Source organism: Impatiens glandulifera, chromosome 2 (assembly GCF_907164915.1).
Source record: "Impatiens glandulifera chromosome 2, dImpGla2.1, whole genome shotgun sequence".
Classification (NCBI taxonomy): domain Eukaryota; kingdom Viridiplantae; phylum Streptophyta; class Magnoliopsida; order Ericales; family Balsaminaceae; genus Impatiens; species Impatiens glandulifera.
In genome coordinates, this window is record NC_061863.1 from 53080284 (window position 1) to 53098857 (window position 18574).

General features: G+C 27.2%; 1 protein-coding gene across 1 annotated transcript; it reads left to right on the forward strand.

The window, feature by feature from the left end:
• The first annotated feature begins 1245 nt into the window (after positions 1-1245).
• On the forward strand, positions 1246-3016 carry LOC124924928. The gene is made up of 7 exons (XM_047464910.1): positions 1246-1431; positions 1562-1697; positions 1776-2028; positions 2106-2283; positions 2360-2458; positions 2532-2870; positions 2990-3016. Exons 1-7 carry the CDS (start codon positions 1246-1248, stop codon positions 3014-3016), a joined length of 1218 nt encoding a protein of 405 aa, XP_047320866.1.
• Positions 3017-18574: the final 15558 nt, after the last annotated feature.

Genomic DNA, 18574 nt, shown 5'->3' on the forward strand with positions numbered 1-18574 from the left:
AAATAATTTGCTGGATAAATAAATTTTGAATATATTTTTTTATTTTAATAAAATAAATTATCTGGATAAATAATTTTTAAATATATTATTCTATTTTAATACAAATAATTAGCTGTATAAATAATTTTTGAATATATTTTTCTATTTTAATACAAATAAATTAGCTGGATAAATAAATTTTGAATATATTATTCTATTTTAATACAAATAAATTAGAGGGATAAATACTTTTAAATATATTTTTCTATTTTAATACAAATAAATTAACGAAATAAATAATTTTTGAATACATTTTCTATTTTAATACAATTAAATTAGCTGGATAAATATTTTTGAATATATTTTTCTATTTTAATATAAATAAATTAGTGAATAAATAATTTTTGAATGTAATTTTATATTTTAATATAAATAAATTAGCGGGGGAAAATAAATTTTGAATATATTTTTCTATTTTAATAGAAAAAGATTTGAATATAATTTTCTATTTTAATACAAATAAATTAGCGGGATAAATAATTTTTAAATATTTTTGTATTTTAATATAAATAAATTAGCGGATAAATAAGTTTTGAATATTTCTTTCTATTTTAATGCAAATAAATTAGCGGGATAATTAATATTTTGAATATATTTTTCTATTTTAATACAAATAAATTCGTGAGATAAATAAATTTTGATAAAATTTTCTATTTTAATAAAATTAAATTAGCGTGATAAATAATTATTGAATATATTTTTCTATTTTAATATATATAATTTAGCGGGATAAATAATTTTTAAATCAAATAAAACATTATAACTCCTACAACAACTAGTATTTAACAAAAACTGTTGCACTTGAATCTTCCCTCTCTATCCTATCTGTGTCTTTTTACGAAAGTTTCTCGTCTTTCTCCCCCGACTGGTACGCTCTGCTCCTTCAATTTTTTTCTTCTAATCATAATCTTATATCCCATTCTTTAAATCGTCTTGTCTTTTTCATCTATTTACTCATCAGCTTCAATTGGCATTTTAGACTAGTCACGTTGTTTTGATTAACTGTATGTTGTCTCAAAAAAGTTCATACGAAATGAAATAGTTTGTAGAAGAAGAGGGAACTAATGAATCTCTAGTCACTTGAACTTTTTTCAGATTTTACTCCGCTTCTGGGTTTGTTGGTTTTAGTATTTATTTTGTTGTTATTTCATTTTTCGCCCTCACATACATGATTTTTCTGCAGAAAAAAGAGGCCTTATAAAAGTAATGGCACCAAATGCAAGGACTGCAAAAGCACTTGGGGCAATGAAGGATCTGGGTATCCCTGAGGAAAAAACAATGCTAGTATTAAAGAGACTCCTAAAAATCTATAAAAGAAAATGGGAGTTTATTGAGGAAGAAAATTATAGAACCCTCGCTGATGTTATATTTAACGAAGAAGACGAAGAACAGGTAAAAAATAATGATGTATGTTTATGTTTCTTATATTTTGTTAAGACTTTTATCTCCATAATTAGTTATTGAAAGCTTGTGCCTTTATTTTATTTATGGTTAATTACATGTTATTATTTTGAATGTGAAGGAATTTGAAGCTGATGAAAGACAAGTGAAAAAGTTATGTATACATCAATCAAATAGTTCAAACCTCTCAAGAAGTGAAAAACATATATATTGGACAAGAAGCAGAGGAAAACAAGTGTCCAATACATTTCAAGAAGGTGCGTCCAACAAAAGTAAGCTAGTTTTCATAAGGATAACATGATCTGATTAATTTATTGATTTTTTTTTTTATCAAGATGGGGTCATCTCAAACCAATGTCCCCCAATGCCTGAGAGTATTGAAGATGCCAATGGTGTACATGAAGACCATTTAATGGCAGAGAGTGATGAAGAAATAGGCCGTGTAAATATTAAAGTCTATCCAAAAAGGAAGATTCCGGTGGTCCTTCGAAGCCTTTATTTGAGAGAAGTTATCGAAAAGCTTGATAATTTTTCAATCAACGAAAAACGAATGGCGGATCTTGTATTTTTTGAAGAACTGGATCCAATGTAAAGTTTCCTCAAAACATCTATTCATTAAAATTTTGTAATATAAAGTAATATACGTTCTTAATATGTCTTTGTAGGGAGAAGCTTTACGTCGGCACAAATTCTAGTTTATCACGTCAAGCTCTTACAACACTGCAAGAAAATATCGAAGTTGACAGTCAAGTAGTTGATGTTTGGGCCAATATTTTAAACATCAATTTTACAAGACAGCCAAGACATGAAACAAGAAAATTTTGTTTCACAACAATGTCCTATGTAAGTAATTATAATGGCTCTATTTTATGGTTTATGCTCGATGTTCATTTGATTGATATTTATAATTTATTTGTAGGTGATGCAACAATATGATCTTAGTTTGTTTAATACCATACTCGATGCCGAAATGACTCAGTTTAACATATCAAGAGAATTCCTCGATACTACTGACCTTGTAAGTAAAAATTTCAAATAACGAATTTAGTTTAGGTTTTATGCACTGATAATCAATAACTCTGTTTTTTCAGATATTCCTTCCGGTAATCCGCAACGAACATTTTTATATTATTTGTATTAATATGATTAAACAGAAAATAGAAATAATTGACAACAGACCACTTCCACGTGGTATTAAGTACATGGATAAGTATACTAATATAAGTCAACATATAGATCTATTTGTTAGATTTTTAGCTGAAATAGGTTCTCCCTTAGCTGTTCTAGTCAAAAAATTCAAGATAAAGATCGTGAAAATGCCGTGGCAAGATGCTTCAAACAACACATGTTGTGGAGTTTATTGTATGAGGCATCTGGAAACATATACAGGTGATGCCACAAAATGGGAATGTGACATCACTCTCGAAAATGTAAGTGTTAAACATATATTGTTCATTGTCACTTCTTTATTGATATTCTTATATATTCTTATTATTGTTTTGAAGGCATCAGAAGCACTAAGAACTCTACGAATAAAATACATTCATAGGATTTTAAACTCGGAGCTGAACAATGAAAGGAAAAATATGTTTAAATTATCCAAAAATTTGTACAATGATTATTCATGATTTCTGTATGAACAAAATATGATGTTATTATATTTTTGTCTTGTTATTTTTAAATTATTAATTATAATAATTATATATATTTTTATTATTTAATCAATTCTATATTAACAAAATATGATGTTATTAAATTTCTGTCTTGTTATTTTTAAATTATTAAAAGAAAGGGTGATAATAATATTATTTATAGGGCTGTACAATTACTATAATTAAATAAATGGATGATGAATATTCATTATAAATGAATGATGAATATTCATTATTGAGTCGTAATTAATCCCTAACAACTTATTTAAAAGCAAAAATGGCACCGTCTTTTTTTATTAATACTATCTTCAAACTAATGATTTACATGAATGTGTAAATCGTTGTAAACACGATAGTTGTTGTACAATGATCTCGTGTAAAATGTGCATTACATGAGATATATTTTACATCGATCTCGTGTAAAACACACATTATACGAGAGTTATTGTACAAAGCTCTTGTGTAAAGCGCGCATTACACGATAGCTGATGTAAAACGCTCTCGTATAAAACGTGCATTACAGTATACTTGTTGTACAAAAGAGTTTCCCGCTCGCACAATTCCCGTTTCATCTTGCATCCTCTCTCTCTACGCCCGGTTGCGTCTCTTAAATTTTTCTTCTCCTCTTCCATTTGATAACGAGTTCTTTTTCTTCTGTCAATCTATGATCCTCGACTGAAGCTCTTTTAGCGAAAATGATATGTTTTAATCACAATCGTTTCAGTTTTTTTCTCATTTCAATGTTCTTTTGAAGCTTTATATTTATTTCTCATTTGATAATTAGTAATCACAAAAACAAATCATTGTATTTACTGAATCGATGAAGAAATCGGAAGATAAAAATGGAAGGTAATTTTCAAACTGTATTTATGTACTATCGATAAATAAAACTGGGATTCATAAAATTGTATTGTAGTTTAAAACTGTATTTATGTAAAGCGTCTCACACCTTTGTTTATATAAATCTTTTAACACTTTCTTTTATTTATTTGATTTCATTTTTAGTGTTCAAGTAAAAAATACATGAGGAGAAGTAATTAAGCAAACCCTCCACATCAAATAAGCATTTCACACCATTGGAAATAGTTGCAACAACATCTCATGAAGAGTCTATTGTGCATCTTCTTAATAAAGAAAGTTTTCTATAGAGAAAACTCTAATATTTATGATCTGAACCTCTCCCATGGGCATTCACAATCTCGTTCAACGATTATTCGAAAAACAAAAAAAAATACAGTAAGGGCCATTGGATTTAGTTCCCTTCTTTCATTTGGCATATCTAAATTCTTAGTTCAATTCTCCCAAAGCATTATGAGACTCTTCATTTCCAAAAGGAGAAGATTGTAACTTTGTGGATGATAACCAGATTTGGGAGGATAAAAAAAATATATTACAAAATAAAAACAAACAAAATATCATAAAATCTACACTCTTCATAAACGAATGAGGTGTGCTCACTAAAGGGCCAAAGAAGCTTTAGCCTATGTACGGATCCAAAAAGTACAATTCTAAGACTTAAAATTAGCTTAAGGTAAAATTGTGGGGTTTGAAATTTAGGAAAGAAAATGGTAAGAATCACCCGAAATATATATAGTTTAACAATTTAATTACTATACATGTTAATACATCAATATTACAAATTGGGACAAAAGTTTTTTAAATAATAAATATTAATTTTTTGACTGGACTTAAGCTCAACCCAACTCTTATATAAATTTGTGTCAACACGCTAGCGGTCTTGAAACAAAGTTCATTACTTTATTCAGGCCATCCATATAAACAAATTTCTCTTTTCAATCTCGCATCATCTTCCTCCAAAATCCTCCTAAGAAAGCCATAGGAGGGATGTTGTTCACATCAACACAATCATTTTTCCTTCTTCTATTTGAATTTTAAAACACGCTTTTCAATTTGAAAAGTTCAAAATAAGAATAATGAATTAAGTTTAGTTTTCTAGACAATTATTATTTCCAACAGCCAATATATAACTTCATCAAATATCGTGTAAACGCGCGTTTTACAAGAGAACTATTGTACATCAATTTCATTTGAATCGAATCACACTTTTGCGTGGAGTGTTAGTTCGAAATTAGTTTTTGTCAAAAGACCAAGTCTTTTTGTACATCTTATCTCGTGTGAAGAGCTTTACAAGAGAGAATTAGACAACAAATATAATGTAAAATGCGTTTTACAGGAGAGCAATGTATAACAAATATCATGTAAAGCGTGCTTTACAGGAGAACATTGTACATCAAATATGTTGTAAAGCGATTTACACGATAACTATACGTTGTACAATGCTATCGTAACGATTCACACCTTCGTGTGAAACAATTCCCACGTTTGTGTGAAACTATTGAAACCTTCACGTGAATGGTTAGTTTGAAGTTAGTTTTTGTAAAAATACAAAGTCTTTTTTACACCATCTCTTGTGTGTAGCACGTTTTCCACAAGAGAGTTGTATAACTATCGTGTAAAGCGCGTTTTATTTTGATGATATTAAGTGGAATTTAAAGCTATGTATATTTGAACAAAATCAATTTGGACTCATTTAAAAATAAATAATTTTGAAGATTGATCGTTATTATTTGGTTTAGTGAGTGTAATATATAAACAAATTTATTAATATTTTAATCGAAAGTCGAGAAGACCCAAGACGAACTTTCATTATATACTTCTTCAAAATCAGATATCTGTCGAAACCGAGGACACTCAAGACAAACAAACATCGTCTACTTCCTAAAAATAAGATATTGATCGAAAACGAGAAGATCCAAGACGAAATTCCATCGTCTACTTTTTCAAAATCAAATTTCTGTCGAAAATTGAGGACACCCCAATCGAACATCCAATATCTACTTCCTCAAAGTAAGATACTGATCGAAAGCCGAGAAGACCCAAGACAAACTTATATCGTCTAAATAATTAGGCAACTAGTGATATCACTTTACACAAGCTCAATATCTAGAAAAACATTTGAGACCCATTCTGCCTTAAACTTTGCACACTCAACCAACTTGAACCGCATACTTCTCCTTGAACAAATTAACTTTCAATCTACCAGTTTTTGAATAATGTCCAACAACTAGAAATTCAATAATATCTTTTCAAGATTTTTTTAACTATATTCAATTCTTTTCACCATGTTTCATAGTTTCTTCGATAAAATCGCGAATGTCATTCCATTTGAATTGATCGAGTCTCTCATCTAGCCCTTTTTCATTATTAGGAATCACATTCAAGTTCACATTCATCTTCTCACATTAGATGACAATTCAATGATCTCATTCACCTTTGAATTGACTAAGCCTCTCATTTAACCCCTTTTTCATGACTAAAAATCTCATTCAATGTGTCAATTCTCTTCTTAATAAAATGACAAACCAATCATCTCATTAATCTTAACTATGATCCACAATGTATGGAAAATTAAGATAGAACAAAAGAAGTACCAAAATCATCACCTTTGAATTGACCGAGCCTCCCATCTAGCCCGTTTTTCATGACTAGTAACTCACTCAAGGTCTTATTCCTCTTCTCACATTGAAAGATAATGCAATCATTTCTTGTCCATAAGAATTGTCCATAAGTGATATCACTAGTTGCCTAATTATTTAGACGATATAAGTTTGTCTTGGGTCTTCTCGGCTTTCGATCAGTATCTTACTTTGAGGAAGTAAATATTGGATGTTCGATTGGGGTGTCCTCAATTTTCGACAGAAATTTGATTTTGAAAAAGTAGACGATGGAATTTCGTCTTGGATCTTCTCGTTTTCGATCAATATCTTATTTTTAGGAAGTAGACGATGTTTGTTTGTCTTGAGTGTCCTCGGTTTCGACAGATATCTGATTTTGAAGAAGTATATAATGAAAGTTCGTCTTGGGTCTTCTCGACTTTCGATTAAAATATTAATAAATTTGTTTATATATTACACTCACTAAACCAAATAATAACGATCAATCTTCAAAATTATTTATTTTTAAATGAGTCCAAATTGATTTTGTTCAAATATACATAGCTTTAAATTCCACTTAATATCATCAAAATAAAACGCGCTTTACACGATAGTTATACAACTCTCTTGTGGAAAACGTGCTACACACAAGAGATGGTGTAAAAAAGACTTTGTATTTTTACAAAAACTAACTTCAAACTAACCATTCACGTGAAGGTTTCAATAGTTTCACACAAACGTGGGAATTGTTTCACACGAAGGTGTGAATCGTTACGATAGCATTGTACAACGTATAGTTATCGTGTAAATCGCTTTACAACATATTTGATGTACAATGTTCTCCTGTAAAGCACGCTTTACATGATATTTGTTATACATTGCTCTCCTGTAAAACGCATTTTACATTATATTTGTTGTCTAATTCTCTCTTGTAAAGCTCTTCACACGAGATAAGATGTACAAAAAGACTTGGTCTTTTGACAAAAACTAATTTCGAACTAACACTCCACGCAAAAGTGTGATTCGATTCAAATGAAATTGATGTACAATAGTTCTCTTGTAAAACGCGCGTTTACACGATATTTGATGAAGTTATATATTGGCTGTTGGAAATAATAATTGTCTAGAAAACTAAACTTAATTCATTATTCTTATTTTGAACTTTTCAAATTGAAAAGCGTGTTTTAAAATTCAAATAGAAGAAGGAAAAATGATTGTGTTGATGTGAACAACATCCCTCCTATGGCTTTCTTAGGAGGATTTTGGAGGAAGATGATGCGAGATTGAAAAGAGAAATTTGTTTATATGGATGGCCTGAATAAAGTAATGAACTTTGTTTCAAGACCGCTAGCGTGTTGACACAAATTTATATAAGAGTTGGGTTGAGCTTAAGTCCAGTCAAAAAATTAATATTTATTATTTAAAAAACTTTTGTCCCAATTTGTAATATTGATGTATTAACATGTATAGTAATTAAATTGTTAAACTATATATATTTCGGGTGATTCTTACCATTTTCTTTCCTAAATTTCAAACCCCACAATTTTACCTTAAGCTAATTTTAAGTCTTAGAATTGTACTTTTTGGATCCGTACATAGGCTAAAGCTTCTTTGGCCCTTTAGTGAGCACACCTCATTCGTTTATGAAGAGTGTAGATTTTATGATATTTTGTTTGTTTTTATTTTGTAATATATTTTTTTTATCCTCCCAAATCTGGTTATCATCCACAAAGTTACAATCTTCTCCTTTTGGAAATGAAGAGTCTCATAATGCTTTGGGAGAATTGAACTAAGAATTTAGATATGCCAAATGAAAGAAGGGAACTAAATCCAATGGCCCTTACTGTATTTTTTTTGTTTTTCGAATAATCGTTGAACGAGATTGTGAATGCCCATGGGAGAGGTTCAGATCATAAATATTAGAGTTTTCTCTATAGAAAACTTTCTTTATTAAGAAGATGCACAATAGACTCTTCATGAGATGTTGTTGCAACTATTTCCAATGGTGTGAAATGCTTATTTGATGTGGAGGGTTTGCTTAATTACTTCTCCTCATGTATTTTTTACTTGAACACTAAAAATGAAATCAAATAAATAAAAGAAAGTGTTAAAAGATTTATATAAACAAAGGTGTGAGACGCTTTACATAAATACAGTTTTAAACTACAATACAATTTTATGAATCCCAGTTTTATTTATCGATAGTACATAAATACAGTTTGAAAATTACCTTCCATTTTTATCTTCCGATTTCTTCATCGATTCAGTAAATACAACGATTTGTTTTTGTGATTACTAATTATCAAATGAGAAATAAATATAAAGCTTCAAAAGAACATTGAAATGAGAAAAAAACTGAAACGATTGTGATTAAAACATATCATTTTCGCTAAAAGAGCTTCAGTCGAGGATCATAGATTGACAGAAGAAAAAGAACTCGTTATCAAATGGAAGAGGAGAAGAAAAATTTAAGAGACGCAACCGGGCGTAGAGAGAGAGGATGCAAGATGAAACGGGAATTGTGCGAGCGGGAAACTCTTTTGTACAACAAGTATACTGTAATGCACGTTTTATACGAGAGCGTTTTACATCAGCTATCGTGTAATGCGCGCTTTACACAAGAGCTTTGTACAATAACTCTCGTATAATGTGTGTTTTACACGAGATCGATGTAAAATATATCTCATGTAATGCACATTTTACACGAGATCATTGTACAACAACTATCGTGTTTACAACGATTTACACATTCATGTAAATCATTAGTTTGAAGATAGTATTAATAAAAAAAGACGGTGCCATTTTTGCTTTTAAATAAGTTGTTAGGGATTAATTACGACTCAATAATGAATATTCATCATTCATTTATAATGAATATTCATCATCCATTTATTTAATTATAGTAATTGTATAGCCCTATAAATAATATTATTATCACCCTTTCTTTTAATAATTTAAAAATAACAAGACAGAAATTTAATAACATCATATTTTGTTAATATAGAATTGATTAAATAATAAAAATATATATAATTATTATAATTAATAATTTAAAAATAACAAGACAAAAATATAATAACATCATATTTTGTTCATACAGAAATCATGAATAATCATTGTACAAATTTTTGGATAATTTAAACATATTTTTCCTTTCATTGTTCAGCTCCGAGTTTAAAATCCTATGAATGTATTTTATTCGTAGAGTTCTTAGTGCTTCTGATGCCTTCAAAACAATAATAAGAATATATAAGAATATCAATAAAGAAGTGACAATGAACAATATATGTTTAACACTTACATTTTCGAGAGTGATGTCACATTCCCATTTTGTGGCATCACCTGTATATGTTTCCAGATGCCTCATACAATAAACTCCACAACATGTGTTGTTTGAAGCATCTTGCCACGGCATTTTCACGATCTTTATCTTGAATTTTTTGACTAGAACAGCTAAGGGAGAACCTATTTCAGCTAAAAATCTAACAAATAGATCTATATGTTGACTTATATTAGTATACTTATCCATGTACTTAATACCACGTGGAAGTGGTCTGTTGTCAATTATTTCTATTTTCTGTTTAATCATATTAATACAAATAATATAAAAATGTTCGTTGCGGATTACCAGAAGGAATATCTGAAAAAACAGAGTTATTGATTATCAGTGCATAAAACCTAAACTAAATTCGTTATTTGAAATTTTTACTTACAAGGTCAGTAGTATCGAGGAATTCTCTTGATATGTTAAACTGAGTCATTTCGGCATCGAGTATGGTATTAAACAAACTAAGATCATATTGTTGCATCACCTACAAATAAATTATAAATATCAATCAAATGAACATCGAGCATAAACCATAAAATAGAGCCATTATAATTACTTACATAGGACATTGTTGTGAAACAAAATTTTCTTGTTTCATGTCTTGGCTGTCTTGTAAAATTGATGTTTAAAATATTGGCCCAAACATCAACTACTTGACTGTCAACTTCGATATTTTCTTGCAGTGTTGTAAGAGCTTGACGTGATAAACTAGAATTTGTGCCGACGTAAAGCTTCTCCCTACAAAGACATATTAAGAACGTATATTACTTTATATTACAAAATTTTAATGAATAGATGTTTTGAGGAAACTTTACATTGGATCCAGTTCTTCAAAAAATACAAGATCCGCCATTCGTTTTTCGTTGATTGAAAAATTATCAAGCTTTTCGATAACTTCTCTCAAATAAAGGCTTCGAAGGACCACCGGAATCTTCCTTTTTGGATAGACTTTAATATTTACACGGCCTATTTCTTCATCACTCTCTGCCATTAAATGGTCTTCATGTACACCATTGGCATCTTCAATACTCTCAGGCATTGGGGGACATTGGTTTGAGATGACCCCATCTTGATAAAAAAAAAAATCAATAAATTAATCAGATCATGTTATCCTTATGAAAACTAGCTTACTTTTGTTGGACGCACCTTCTTGAAATGTATTGGACACTTGTTTTCCTCTGCTTCTTGTCCAATATATATGTTTTTCACTTCTTGAGAGGTTTGAACTATTTGATTGATGTATACATAACTTTTTCACTTGTCTTTCATCAGCTTCAAATTCCTTCACATTCAAAATAATAACATGTAATTAACCATAAATAAAATAAAGGCACAAGCTTTCAATAACTAATTATGGAGATAAAAGTCTTAACAAAATATAAGAAACATAAACATACATCATTATTTTTTACCTGTTCTTCGTCTTCTTCGTTAAATATAACATCAGCGAGGGTTCTATAATTTTCTTCCTCAATAAACTCCCATTTTCTTTTATAGATTTTTAGGAGTCTCTTTAATACTAGCATTGTTTTTTCCTCAGGGATACCCAGATCCTTCATTGCCCCAAGTGCTTTTGCAGTCCTTGCATTTGGTGCCATTACTTTTATAAGGCCTCTTTTTTCTGCAGAAAAATCATGTATGTGAGGGCGAAAAATGAAATAACAACAAAATAAATACTAAAACCAACAAACCCAGAAGCGGAGTAAAATCTGAAAAAAGTTCAAGTGACTAGAGATTCATTAGTTCCCTCTTCTTCTACAAACTATTTCATTTCGTATGAACTTTTTTGAGACAACATACAGTTAATCAAAACAACGTGACTAGTCTAAAATGCCAATTGAAGCTGATGAGTAAATAGATGAAAAAGACAAGACGATTTAAAGAATGGGATATAAGATTATGATTAGAAGAAAAAAATTGAAGGAGCAGAGCGTACCAGTCGGGGGAGAAAGACGAGAAACTTTCGTAAAAAGACACAGATAGGATAGAGAGGGAAGATTCAAGTGCAACAGTTTTTGTTAAATACTAGTTGTTGTAGGAGTTATAATGTTTTATTTGATTTAAAAATTATTTATCCCGCTAAATTATATATATTAAAATAGAAAAATATATTCAATAATTATTTATCACGCTAATTTAATTTTATTAAAATAGAAAATTTTATCAAAATTTATTTATCTCACGAATTTATTTGTATTAAAATAGAAAAATATATTCAAAATATTAATTATCCCGCTAATTTATTTGCATTAAAATAGAAAGAAATATTCAAAACTTATTTATCCGCTAATTTATTTATATTAAAATACAAAAATATTTAAAAATTATTTATCCCGCTAATTTATTTGTATTAAAATAGAAAATTATATTCAAATCTTTTTCTATTAAAATAGAAAAATATATTCAAAATTTATTTTCCCCCGCTAATTTATTTATATTAAAATATAAAATTACATTCAAAAATTATTTATTCACTAATTTATTTATATTAAAATAGAAAAATATATTCAAAAATATTTATCCAGCTAATTTAATTGTATTAAAATAGAAAATGTATTCAAAAATTATTTATTTCGTTAATTTATTTGTATTAAAATAGAAAAATATATTTAAAAGTATTTATCCCTCTAATTTATTTGTATTAAAATAGAATAATATATTCAAAATTTATTTATCCAGCTAATTTATTTGTATTAAAATAGAAAAATATATTCAAAAATTATTTATCCAGCTAATTATTTGTATTAAAATAGAATAATATATTTAAAAATTATTTATCCAGATAATTTATTTTATTAAAATAAAAAAATATATTCAAAATTTATTTATCCAGCAAATTATTTGTATTAAAATAGAAATATATATATATATATATATATATAAATTATTTATCCAGATAATTTATTTATTTTAAAGCAGAAAAATATATTTAAAAGATACTTACCCAACTAATTTATTTATATTAAAATAGAAATATCAATTAAAAATTATTTTTCCGCTAATTTATTTATATTAAAATAGAAAAATATATTAAAAACTTATTTATCACCGGCTAATTTATTTATATTAAAATAGAAAAATATATTCAAATATTATTTATCCCTCTAATTTATTTATATTAAAATAGAAAATTATATTCAAAAGTTATTTATCCCGTTAAATTATTAAAATACAAAATATTCTAAAATTATTTTAAATTTTATTTTGACGCTCTTAAAGATAAATATCTTATTAATATCTTTAATTTAATTACTTAACTTTTAATTTATTTTTTCATTCTATTCATTAATGTCCATTAATTTTTTTAATTAATTAATTTTATATTATAGCTCTTAATAATTATTTTACAATATTAATTTGATTCAAATATATAAATATATATATAATTTAAAATAAATTTTTTATATTTTCATGATTATTATATTTATATATTAATTTATAATTTAAAAAATATTAATACATATATTTAAAAAATATTGTTTTTAATAATTATAAATAATTTAGTTATTACAAATATAATATTTTATCTCTATTATAAATATGTTTTCCTCTAATTAAAATATCTTTGATTTAATTACTTTAACTTTTAATTTGTTATTCATTAATGTCCATTAATTTTATATTATATCTCTTAATAATTATTTTACAATATTAATTTGATTCAAATATATAAATATAATTAAAATAAATTATATATATATTAATATAAAAGGTTAAATTATTTAATGAAAACACTTAACAAATATTAATATATAATAAAACTAATATATCAGAATGTATAAATATTTTGGTTAATAATTTTATTAAGTTATTGCTAAGAATATATTTGAAAAGATTATGAATTATTTAAAAATTATTCAAAATAAATTAAAGTAGGATAAAACCTAATAATTGGACTTTTATTCTACCTAATTTATTAATAAATTCCTTAAATAAATTAGGATGTCTATAGCTAAAAAGAAAGTTAACTATAACAATTATATGGGCACTTGAACAAACCAAGATTTATAATTTTTCTTGGAATTGCTTGTTAGCCATTATTTTATTTATTTAGTTTTATTTTTGTGTGTCTTTTGGCATGTTACTTCTTTTATACATCTTTAATTTTTTTGGCGTTAGTATTTTTGGAAGTAAATTGATAGAACAACATTTAATATTTTGTTAAAACAAGCGGTGGAGAGTAAAAACTTACTTTTTTTTCTTAGATTACAGTGATATTGTAAATTTGTAAGAATCCTCATTTAAAAAAATATGTAATACTGTTAGGATCTGTTTGGTTTAGTATAAAACTATATATATTTAAAAAAATATCAATGTAATATGATATAAACAAGGGTAGTTTAAAAATAATCATAAAACATGTTTATAATGTTACAAAACATAACGAGTATAACAATTTGGGGAACAACAATTAAAACATAAAAAAATGTTCACCAAAGCAATTACATATTTTTTATTTTTTATGAACTATATAAAATTTTAAGAGGTATAAATAACCGAAACAAAAATTTATACGTGCCATTAACCGAAACATTTGAAGATTAGTATTAGAATGAACATTTTCTAACTAATCAAACATATTCATAGCATATTTTTAATGTTTTAGATTGATTAGATGCTTACTTATTATATTATATGAATTCATCTATTTTTCCACAAACACAACTTTAACAAATTTATCGGGTGAAAATCAAGTAAAGTCGTCAAGTAATACAAATTTGATTCAATAAAAATAAAATAGACATTAGAACATTAAGATAGATTCCACAATAGAAAGGTCTTTCTATGTCTCCTAGCTAGCTCCTAGGTTGACTTAATTTGTTGTCTCTCTCATGGATTTCCTTTTCTTGGGCGGCAGTAAACGGTCTAGGAGTGGGCGGCGGCGGCTGGTGGTGGTGGTGGTGGTGCTAGGGTTGGTTGTCTGGTCGCAGGCGGCGCAGGTGAAGACGTCGGGCTCAGGTGTACGGAATTGGAGGGATCCGTTGGGAGATTCACTTTTGTTGATATTAAGGTTAAAACAACAATATTCACTTATGGGAGGACTATTAACTTCGTCTTCTTCTTCTTCGACCGGATTCTTCATCGATACTTTCGCAGCCATATCTCTATATTTTTTACTCTCACAGATGACAGCTTATTTATAACCCCATATCAATAGACAGATATTAAACCCTAATACATTATCATAAAACTATTTCCTTTTCCTTTCTTCTCTTTATTTTCTTCCTATTATGTTATTTTACCGTTAATCTATATATTACACATTTTTTAATATTTTAATTTAATTTAAATGTATAAGAAATTGAGAATATATATATATATATATATATATAATAAGATATTGTTTTAGGTGACAAATTCAATTTTCACATTTTACTTGAAAACTTTGATGGTTTGCCTGTGTCACTAATAATTGAGAACTCTCATGATGTATGTTGCTGAATTCTAAACATTGAATTCTCCTTCATCATCAATCATTTTCAACAATCATTCTTATAAAGAATGGAGAACATTTAATCAAGATGGTGATACACATTTAGGCTAGTTAACACTCTCACCAAAAATGAGAAACCCTCCAATTAATTGGGGAGAAATACTCTGAAAAAATCACAAAATGGTAGTGTTCTGATCTAACATGAAATTTGTGTATAAAGAAAGAAAAATTCACTTATAAGAGATCTTGTATAAAAACTTTTAAGAAAAATGATGATGATACAACTAAAAGAGGTGAAATGAGGCTACCATTGAGAAACATGAAGATAACTAAATCAAAATATTTGAGAAAATGAAGAGAAATCTCCACAACTAACAAAGTTATGATAGAAAAAATGAAATATAATAATTTATTCTAGAAGAATCGAAGAAAATAAAAGAAAATCTAGTCTTAAGTGCATATTGTGCACTTGTGTTAAGTTTTACGTGGCCACGATCACACTTTGTTAAATTTTACGTGGAACAATTAAATTTTGGATATCACGCTTTCGTTAACTTTCACGTGGAACAATTAAATTTTTGGACATCACACTTTCGATAATTTTCACGTTGAACAATTAGATTTTTGGACATCACACTTTTGTTAACTTTAATGTGGAGCAGTTAGATTTTTGGATATAATACTTTTGTTAACTTTGACGTGGAACAATTAGATTTTTGGAAATCACTTTTATTAACTTTCAATAATTTGATTTTTGGACATCACACTTTTGTTAGCTTGGATGTGAAACAATTAAAATTTTTGGATATCACACAAATAGATTTTTGGCTATCACGAGTTTTTAATATTTTTTATGTTGAGAAACCATAAATTTATGGTAACTCAAGATTTAATTATATTGATTTTAATTCCATCTTTACTATAAATGCAATTTTTTTTAATACAATTGTTAATGAAAATACAATATTTGTATATCATTATCGTTAATGAAAACACACTTATTTTTAAAATGAGACAAAAGTAAATATGCCGTCTTAAGTGCAAATGTTGCACTTTTGTTAACTTCCACGTGGAATAATTAGACTTTTGAAAATTACACTTTCGTTAACTTTCACGTAGAATAATTTGATTTTTAGATATCACACTTTAATTTCCTGTAAAACAATTGCCTTCTTGAATATCATACTTTTGTTAACTTTCACCTAATTTTTGGCCATCACGAGTTTTTTATTTTTATGTTAATAAACTAATTTATGGTAACTCAAGTTATGATTTAATTATATTGATTTTAACTTCATCTTTATTATATACGCAATATTTTTATATAACTGATGTTAATGAAACACGCAACAATGTATTATAATTGTTAATGAAATACACAACATTTGTGTATTATCATCGTTAATGAAAACACACTTATTTAAAAAAAACAAATACAATTTACATAATGACTTTCTCATAATTGAATCACAATGTTTAGAATTGTTAGAGATTATACAATTCCATATTGAAAACTTAACTTGATTGAATAAATTAACTAATCAAATATCTCATTAAGAATCCTTTAAAGAATTATATAATTAAGTTGCTAAGTCCCTAACCAAATTTAATGATAATATGCTTCTAGCATTCCAATTATAAGGAAGGGTTAGAGATAATTAATTTGTGACTAATTTCATTCCATCTCTTAAATTGAAGACATAAAACATTATGTAAGAAGAGGAAAATGGTCATATAATATATTTGTTAATGATCTACATACATTTTGTATTGCTCATTAGCTATTCATAATACTACTGAGAATATTTTTTCTTCAAATTAATAATGAAAGTGTTTATGATCACAATAATACGTATTAATTAATTGGATCAAATTATATGTTTTGGTTACTCGATTTTCTATCACATTTTTATTTAGTAACTAGTCGGAGTAGTTCAAGAATAATACAAATGTTTTTTTTTGTATTGTTAGAGATTTAATGAAAAGTTATTGTTTTGAAAGTAAAATAAAAATCATTCACTAAGATTATCTTTACACATTTTGGATTGGGGTGTAAAATTTCAAAATTTTCAACTAGATATATATGCGCTTGTACTCCAAAATTTTCTTTCAAAATTTCTTATAACATTTACTATGGACGGGGCATATATTAGAATTACGGAACTTGAACATAATGTAAAAAATAAATAGGGATTTGAACTTAATGTAAGAAAAAAAAATTCAAAATATAAATAAGGTTAGAGATAATTGAATTCAGAACAAAAAATATATTAAAACTGCTACTAGGATATTATATATTTTTATCTTAAAAACTACTACTAGGATATTATACATTTTGAATTTTTTTTGACTAGGCTTAAACCCAACATAGTTCCTATATAAATTCAATTTTAAACCATAATGGAATCCACTCTCAAGTCCATAATGGAAGAACACATTTTTCCATACTTAATCTTCATGAACTAAATTATTCTCATACTAGACCATTTGGTTGGATATTTGTGTTACATTCCAAATGTTCAACAATATTAAATCAAAATCCAATTTCATTGGAAAGAATGTGTATGTGCTCATTGGATTCCTACAAATCAAAAGGGATAATTGATTTATGAAATTGAAATTTTCTTTTGTAAAATTTATATTATTTTTTTGTCCTTTTTTTCCTACTAAGTGTTAACAAGCTCCATCCTTAATTATTCACTAAATTGTCTTATTTTTTCCATATGTTTAAAACATATCTTATAATTTAAGAACAATTAACACGTTAAACTAGGTATAAGTCATGTCACAAGTAGGGATGACAAGGATACCCCGTAAGGTATCCTACTCGTAAGGTATCCTACCCGTCAGGTAGTGAAATACCTATTCCGAACTCATATTTTTATTTTAATATCCGATCCTGACCTCGAATCTGACGGGTATCTTTATTTATATCTCATTCTCGATTTGTCGGGCACCCGATCCACAACGGGTACCCTATTACCAATTAAAATTTTGAATTTATATTTATTATTTTATAAATATACTAAATATTAAAAACATAAATAAAAATATTACTTATTTGCATAGTTATGTGGTAGAAATTGAAAAGTATAACAATTTTATTAAAATTCAAAAAGTTAAAAGTAAGGGATATTTAAACAACTTTGTGAACTAAACATCTTTGTTGAGAGAGGAAATTTGATGAAATGGCCCTACTAAAGGGCCTAAATACATAAATGGACTCTACTTCACATTGTTTGCAAAAAGGGTCTTTTTGCCCCGC

Coding starts and splice junctions, on each gene's coding strand:
- LOC124924928 (XM_047464910.1), top strand. CDS start 1,246: ATGGCACCAAATGCAAGGACTGCAAAAGCACTTGGGGCAATGAAGGAT. Junction 1,432..1,561: donor ACGAAGAAGACGAAGAACAG/GTAAAAAATAAT, acceptor TTGAATGTGAAG/GAATTTGAAGCTGATGAAAG. Junction 1,698..1,775: donor GTCCAATACATTTCAAGAAG/GTGCGTCCAACA, acceptor TTTTTTATCAAG/ATGGGGTCATCTCAAACCAA.